At 44.8% G+C, this 8,569-nt stretch overlaps 1 protein-coding gene across 1 annotated transcript in view; it reads right to left on the bottom strand.

The window, feature by feature from the left end:
- Nucleotides 1–1,177: 1,177 nt before the first annotated feature.
- The window catches only part of Utp15 (UTP15 small subunit processome component), an 18,350-nt gene continuing 10,958 nt past the window's right edge, over nucleotides 1,178–8,569 (bottom strand). Inside the window, exons 10-13 of the mRNA XM_032898996.1 lie at nucleotides 8,011–8,112; nucleotides 7,149–7,282; nucleotides 6,965–7,023; nucleotides 1,178–4,221 (exon numbers count right to left, since the gene is read on the bottom strand). Of these exons, the coding sequence (XP_032754887.1) occupies nucleotides 3,974–4,221; nucleotides 6,965–7,023; nucleotides 7,149–7,282; nucleotides 8,011–8,112 (543 nt within the window). The 3' untranslated portion in view covers nucleotides 1,178–3,973. The remainder of the gene's footprint in view (nucleotides 4,222–6,964; nucleotides 7,024–7,148; nucleotides 7,283–8,010; nucleotides 8,113–8,569) is intronic.

Raw genomic sequence — 8,569 nt, 5'->3', positions numbered from 1 at the left:
GACTCAGACTGAGCCCCACTACCAAACTTCCTTATTATCTGGTTTGTTAGGCAAGCCTGTGTTAGACTTAGCTTCCATAATTGTATATGCCAATCTCCTTAAAAAAAAAAAAAAATTCCCAACACCTTCAATGTTTCTAGCACAATCTCTAGTATGTAAACCAAAATTCAACTGACCTCAATTCACTTAGGCAGAGGCCAGTGTGCCATCAGTCACGCCTTTGGATGAATCTCACCATGCTTTCTGTAATGACTTTGGACCACCTGGAAGCCTTCAATGCCAGCTGCTCTGGTTTGTTTCCCATGCTGTGAGAAAATATTGACCAAACCAATTTAGGGAGGAAAGGGTTTATTCGGCTCACCGGTTACAGTGCATCAAGGGAAACCAAGAACTAAAGCAGAGGTGGAGGGACACAGCTTACTGGCTTGCCCCCTAGCTCAAAGCTACATTTCATACACACGCGCGCACACACACACACATGCGCGCACACACACACACACACACACACACACACACACACACACACACACACACACCCTAGGTAGGCCCACCTGTTCAGTGATGGTCCCACAGTGGGCTGGGCCCTCCGACATCAATTAATAATCAGGAAAATGCCCTGTAGACATGCCCAAGGGCCAACCCAATGGAGACATTTCCTCAACTGAGGTTCTTTCTCTAGGTGTCCAGTTGACAAGGGAAGCTAACCATGACACTAGTTAAAAACATTTCAGTCCGCTCCACGTGACTGTCCTCCACATCATTCAGCGCCATCTGACCCGCTTTATACTTTACTCCAGTGTTCCCTCAATCACAAGGTTAGCTGGAAGAGTAAAGACCGTTGGCCATTTTGTTCGTTTCTATAACCTCTGAATTTGCATGTCTCAAGATCAGGAAGTCTTCGGTCATTTGGTTTTAAAATCCATTCACATCCACCTAAGATAGATAGATAGATAGATAGATAGATAGATAGATAGATAGATAGATAGATAGATAGATAGATAGATAGATAGATAGATGGATGGATGGATGGATATAGATAATAGGCTTTATATGTGTATATATGCACATATACATGTGCATACGTGTGTGTGTGTGTGTGTGTGTGTGTGTGTGTGTGTGTAAAATGAATGAGGAGTACAGACAAGATGGTGTCGAGAATCGGCAGGATCTAAGTCCATTTTCCATTTGGTGAGGCATGACCATCACTGGCTTTATTTTTTTCTGTATACCAAGATGCATTCTGGAAACCAGCAGCTTTCTCTGCTGAAAACCCCAACCTTGCATCCCAGCCTCCCTAGAGCAGAGGTGCTCACCCTTTCCAATGCTCTATCCATGAACACAGCTCATGTCGTGGTGACCCGACCATAAAATTATTCTCATCGCTGCTTTATAACTGCAATTTTGCTAACGTTATGAACTGTAACGTAAATGTTTTTGGAGACAGAGGTTTGCTAGAGGGGTTAAGACCCAGAGTTGCTGTCCTCGATGAGGAGTTTCACTGTAGATTCAGATTTCTACACATAGCCTGAGTCAGGTAGACCACCCCTGGCCCAGACGACTGTGGCCACAGGAACAGAAATTCATTTGACACCACCTGCTGGCAAATATTTTTCTGCTTCTCAGAGGTGCTTTGCTCAAAGGTAAAAACTATTCATGGTCATTTGTTAAAGATATATTCAAACTTTAAAAAAAAAATTTACCTTGGAAGTATCCCACTGAGAAACTACTTCATTTTAATAATCATGTTCAAGGGAGACTTTAATTAGCATTTGACAGAATTCATTTCCGTTCAATCAACAGAGTTTCTAATGGCCCCATTTGACATCAGTTGTTTCAGCAAGTTAATAGCACAGACATGTAGGAAATCTGACTGGAAACAAGCAACCCTTTCCATATGTTGAAATCTGAATTAACATAATAAATTAAACATAAATGACTAAGTTCTCAGCAACAATTCATTATTTCTGCATCAATAGTAAAATAGAAAATACTTCCCAAGTTAAAACCACAGGTCTAAAAATTGATTAGGCATTTGACTCTTAAGGCCAACGTTACATAGTGAAATATGTCATTATGTTAAAACACTTCACACAGCAAGTAAGTTTCAATGAATATAAAAACAAGCCCTGAGCTGTGGTGGTACACACCTTTAACTCCCAGCACCTGGAAGGCTCGGAGGCAGGTGGATCTCTGTTAGTTCGAAGCCAGACTGGTCTACATAGTGAGTTCCAGGACAGCCAGGGTTACATAAGGACTTGTAATTGCTATAAATTTTACAGGAGCACAGCACTCTCAAGTCTGACAAAGGGAATGAGTAGTTAGGGCTCTCACAGGAACCGCCCAGGGCAGTAGCTTGGGGATGGAATGACTAAATTCAATGTTCTGAGAGAACGATTCAACCCTTGGATAGCTGTGGCCAGAATGAAACGATCTGAGGACCAAGAACTGCTGCACAGGCCCACAGGAGACTCACAACTGCTCGTGCAAACTCTCCGCACACCGGATGAGTTATTTAAAAGGATTCACTTAAGTAAATCAGCCTTCTCAACTAAAAGCACAGCCTCTCGTTTTTGACTAATGTTGGAACTGCTCAAAGAAGCAAACTCAGGTTCCTCACAAGCCACCGTATCTCGGAATCGCTTCAGCCCACTAAAGGACATTGTACCCCTTATTGTTGAGCATGTGTCCACACCAGAACATTTTAAATGTATCCCCTTTTTGCTTTAAGAAAGCCTAAATTCAGTCGGGTGGTGGCACACACCTTTAATTCCTGTGCTTGGGAGGTAAAGGCAGACGGATCTCTGAGTTCAAAGCCAACTTGGTCACAGAGCGACTTCCAAGACAGCCAAACCTATAAAGAGAAATTCTAAAAAACAAACGGGGGGCAGGGACCCTAAAATTACAAAACTGAGATTATGCAGCAGAATTATTACAAATCTTCCCCTAAGGATTGCTTCAGCTCAAGATGCCATGACCAGATACATTATTAACCTAAGTGGGGCACTGAAGGAAGGCAGGGAAGGGATGGCTATGCAGTCAGGATACTGGTCAACGCCACTGACTGTCCACCAGGAATTGATACACCCCAGAAAGTCAAGAAGAGCAGAATGTCTTTATAAAAAAATATAATTTACAATGAACTTTCAAAAACAAATTTTCAAAACAAACTCGCTGCTGTTTGATCTGACCTACAAAATGAAGAAGAGAGAAGTGTTAAGCAGAGAAAGAGAATCGTTACAAAGGGTTACACATACAGATACACTCTAAGACACAGGTGCAGGCTAAAAGGCCTTCACAATAGAGGAGAGGACAGTTGAAGCACCGTGAAGACGGAAGGGAGGCAGCAGGCTGAGGGGCGGGAACTGGTTCAGTCAGTTCTCTCTGGATAGGCCAGGCTAAAGAAAACACTGGTGGTGGGCACAATTTGGGGGTGACAAAACAGACTCATCACACCCTAAACACACTTCCAGGGGCAATATCCAGTGTTGTGCCACACTTACAAGACAGTCCCACAAGCAGCTGATGAAAGCACTTGACTCAAGACTTCGAAGACACCAGCAAGGGGGTAGGGGGAGGCTCCCTGGGGCAGGGAGGGCAGAGAAGGATGTTTCCTTGTTGCTGTTCTTGATATTTCCCGGGCTAAAAGCAGAAAGCACAAAACCAAGGTTGTTCTCTTGGCAGGACTCCGCTTGGAACCCTCTCCAGAGGGCCACAAGGCCCCACAGCAGCTGAGGTTTTGGCTCCATTAAGGTCAGTATCAACTCATCCAAGGTCAACAGACACTGTGACCGAGACAATTAAGGTCTTCGACACAAAATAAAAGAAATCAATACATGGAAAACCACATCTTGAAACAGATACTTATGCCCCAATTTTAGTTAATCCAGTCTCTTCCATCAAACTTCTGTCAATCATCCTTTTGAATGTACTGAAGCCGCCCTCTTCCTGGTAATTCACAGTCACACAATTTCCGTTAGGAGTTCTTGTCTGTGTCACTGGGCTGCCTCGGCGACTCTGTCTTCTCCTCTGGGAGTTCAGCAGGCACGTGCTCCGACACAGGGGCGCTGCCATTCCGTGTCATGGTAGCAAACAGCATGTCCATCATCCCCAAGGTTTCTAGGAGTTCTCTTTGGTAATCGATTTCTTTTTCTACGAGTCCTTGAAGTACTATAAACTTTTTATCGACTACTGATGACTGGCCAATCACAGGTAAATATATATCTAAAGGGGGACAGGAAATATATTAACTAGAAACATTTTCTGCAAGTGAAATCAGTATTTAGAGAAAGTATATTAAGACACTGAATACCAGTACTTTTAATAATTAATTTGTGACTTACGGGGAACATAACAATACACCTGATCAAATGCATTTGAAATGTGGATGCTTCAGTCCTTCTTAGAAGGGGAAACAAAATACTCACAGGAGGAAATACAGGGACAAGGAGTGGAGCAGAGACTGGAGGAAATCCAGAGACTGCCCCACCTGGGGATCCATCCCATATGCAGCACCAAACCCAGTCACTATTGCTGATGCCAAGAAGTGTTTGCTGACAGGAGCCTGATATGGATGTCCCCTGAGAGGCTCTGCCAGAGCCCTACTGATACAGATGAGGATGCTTGCAGCTAACCATCAGACTGAGCATGGGACCCCAATGGAGGAGTTAGAGAAAGGATTGAAGGAGCTGAAGGGGCTTGCAACCCCATAGGAAGAACACTGTCAACCAACCAGATACCCCCAGAGTTCCCAGGGACTAAACCATCAACCAATGAGTGCACATAGAGGGACCCATGACTCCAGTTGAATATGTAACAGAGGATGGCACTGTCTGACATCAATAGGAGAAGCCCTAGGTCCTGTGAAGGCTCGTTTTCCCAGTATAGGGGATGCCAGAGTGTTGAGGTGGGAATGAGTGGGTAGGAGGGGGAGCATCCTCATAGTACAAGGGGGAGGGGGTATGAGAGAGGGGGCAACTGGGAAAGGGGATAACATTTGAAATGTAAATACCTAAACTATCCTATAAAAATAAATAAGAAATCATATGTACATGTATCTAACAGTATACTTTCTAAATACTAAAAGAACAAATGTCTCCAAATATTTAAAAAAAGAAAAGACATAATTATACAAAATAAATGGCAGGGAGTCTTATTTTCATGCTAAAAATTAGGTAACTGAGGGCTGAGGAGATGACTGTGGGTAAAGTGCTTGCTTTGCAAGCAGTGACATCTGAACTTGATTCCCAGCACCCGTAAAATAAAAGAAAAATACACTGAGACCTGGCAGACAACTGCACCCCAGCCCCAAGACCACTAGCTGAGCTCAATGGTGACCTTCAGGTAAGGAGAGAACTGCGGGTCTACAGAACACAGACGGAAAGAGATTAGGGCAGACGCCGAGGTCCACCTCCAGCAAGCCGGAAACAAAGTATCCAGTGCTGGCTGCAGGAAGGACGCCCCACGGACACGACAGCAAACTGCAGGCAGGACCAAGCGCGACCCAAACACTGAACTTCAGATTATAAGTGAAATGTCGGACCCTATCCCACATCCTCAGAAGCAGACTGGGCGATTCCCTTCCTTGTGGCTTTAAGGAAGAGAAAAAAAGGATGGCCTCAGTGAGCTGCAGTTACATAACAGGGCACTCTAGAAAAAAAAAGGAAAGCCGAGATTCACCAGCAAGCAGAGGGTGGAGACTGGGCCCTGCATGTCTTAGCTTGTTCTGGGGAGGAACCGCCTTGTGTTACTGATCTCTTCCAGTCAGGGAGGCCGGAGCGCCTGCGTCTTACTTCCAAGCCCCAGAGGCCTCTGCACTCTACTGGGTCAGAGGAGCCCTGTGGGCTCCCCTTTACCTCAGTGGGAAAGTAAGAGACCAAGTGCACGGGAATCTGATGGTGAGGGGCTGCGGCAGGCCCACCTGGCCAGAGCACCGGGACGCCCCGGCAGTGCAGATGCAGTACACGTCCATTTGGCCTGACTGACCTCCCTCTACACTCTCAGAGCCCCAGAGACTTTTGACAGAAATCCAACCACTTGGTGTTTCCCACACCCACACTGGAACTGGCAGAGTACCTCTCGTGTAAAGTGCCGTCCAGCACGGTGGTCCTCTGGCTCACCATGCAGCCTGAGGATAGACACTGCATACAAAAGTGCACGGGCAACAGCACCCCATGCCAGCGGGTGACAAGGTGGCCCTGGCTGTACCATACTCTGTTCCTCCTATTTCCAGCTTTCATCCTAAGCACACACTCTCTCTCTCTCTCTCTCTCTCTCTCTCTCTCTCTCTCTCTCTCTCTCTCTCTCTCTTTCTCTCTGCTTGTTCCTCTTCCCTCGATAGCTTCCCTTACTTTTTTTTCCCCCGGAGCTGAGGACCGAACCCAGGGCCTTGAGCTTGCTAGGCAAGCGCTCTACCACTGAGCTAACCCCCTTCCCTTACTTACTATTTCTTACCTTTACTCATTTAAATTCCTAGCTTACCCTATGCCCACCCTCCATCCTTACCCTCCTAGTTTTTCTGGGGGCGTGGTTTTTCAGGTGGGGTTGGGTTTGTTTTTGGTGTTTTGTTTTTTTTTTTTGCTTTATGTAAACATCAGTTGGGCTTTCAGTCTTTCTGGAGGCTGCTTTCTATCCTGTGGGCAGCAGGCACAGACTTCAAGCAAAGGCCTCTATACAAACTCAGCAGACATATCCACTCCTAGAGATGTGCATGGGAAAACTTTCCTGATTAAAGTATAATTGTCCTAATCCCGTCAATTCAAGTCTGCCACCATATCCTTTTACAACATTTGAATTGCACCTACACCTCTAGGTTTTGGGTTTCAGGTCCCCCGCTTCTCTTTTTAAGGTACTGAAGCTCAAACTCAGGGACCTAGACACGCTGGACAAATGCTCACCCCTGAGCTCTGCAGCTCTGACTCCCCAACCTTTACACGCATGTGAATGTCTGCGGCTCACAGCTACTCACCAATGATTATTTCAGCAGCGTTAATCAAAACGGGGGCAAATCTCGGCTGAGACAGATTCCTGCAAAGCAAAACTTCTTTTTAATCAATCTTGTAAGCCTCAAAAAAAGGAAAAAAGTCCCTAAAACAAACACTTTCCACCAGAAGAGCAAACTAAAGACAAGTGTCTCTCACTAGGCAACATACCTTATCAAAAAGTTAAGGACCCGGGTAATCTCCTTCTCATCCCGACCTGCCAGAGCGTTGGCAAGGACGCCTCTCCGATTCAGTTCCTTTATGATGGAAACTGTAACCTCAGGGGTCTTTATCACACAGTTAGGCTAGAAAAATGTTCAGAGTCAGTACATCCGAAAGGACAGACAGAAAAAGACCGCTCTCTGCAGTAAACTGTCAAGCTCTTCTTCACAATCCCAAGTCAAGCTCACGGCCAGCCAATCCAGCTACCTGGTGAGCTCCCAGTTCAGTAACAGACCCCTATTGTGAATATTTTTTATCATAGCAGGGTTCATTTACAAAGAGGGAACTTCAGTTGAAAACTACCCCATTTTACCGTGGGCCTGTGGACAAGTCTATGGGGTATTCCTTGATGTAGGGACCCAGTCCACATGGGTGGTGCCACCCCTGGCAGGTAGCTCTGGGTTGTACACGAAAGCAAGCTGAGCAAGCCAGTGGTAGGAAGCCAGTAAACAGCGTTCGTTTCTTTCTACTTCATTCAGTTCCTGCTTCCAGTTTTCTGCCTTGAGCTCCTGCCCTGACTTCCAATTTCATGATGGATTAAAAATTATAATATATAAAGTATAATACTTACAATATAAGTATTATATATTTATGTATAATATATACAACTAGGTATAAATTATATATAATTATATAACTAAGAATATATAACAATAAATACATAGAAAACTGTCTAAGCTGTAAGCTGAGACGCCTTTTGTCCCCAAGTCGCTCTAGTCGTGATCTTCGCGCATCAACAGAAAGCAAACGAAGAATTCATGCGCGCTGAAAACACGATTTAAAACTTAAGTGACAACCACTTCTCACTCACCTCGAGGACTCTGTCAAGGGCCTTTGAGATCCGAAAACTTTTCAGATCCCTGTCGTACCACTCTAGGTGCTTCTTTGCTGGCCTATTGATCACAATGTCATCCTGAAGGAAAGCAAGATTTATAGAGGAAGAAAAGTTAGTGTCTACACAGCTCCACTAGAAATAAATGTTTACATAATAAAGTGATATACGTAAAGTCAGGACACTCTTACACTGCACCACAAGCTAAGTGATACGCTTTGCCATGTTCATATGGCTATACTTATGAGTTTTAGCTTACATATATCCAAGGGGCTCTATTCTGGGCAAAATTACTAAAAGAAATAAGTAGGACAGACAGACAGATAAATAAGGCAGGCAGTATGACTGCATATAGAGAGAAGTAAAAACAAGCTGGAGAGAGCAAGATCTCATCTTCACACCTACTGAACTCCTGGGTCAGTGAAACTTTACGGCTCGGCCTCCCGTGACACCAGGGAGACATCACAGCTTCATGCCACTCAGAAGACCAAAGCACACAGTGGTGAGAGGTACGATATTGAAGGTGAGAAAGCACTTT

This window comes from Rattus rattus, chromosome 3 (assembly GCF_011064425.1).
Source record: "Rattus rattus isolate New Zealand chromosome 3, Rrattus_CSIRO_v1, whole genome shotgun sequence".
In the NCBI taxonomy this organism is placed as follows: domain Eukaryota; kingdom Metazoa; phylum Chordata; class Mammalia; order Rodentia; family Muridae; genus Rattus; species Rattus rattus.
This window is presented reverse-complemented; position numbering and strand designations above follow the sequence as displayed.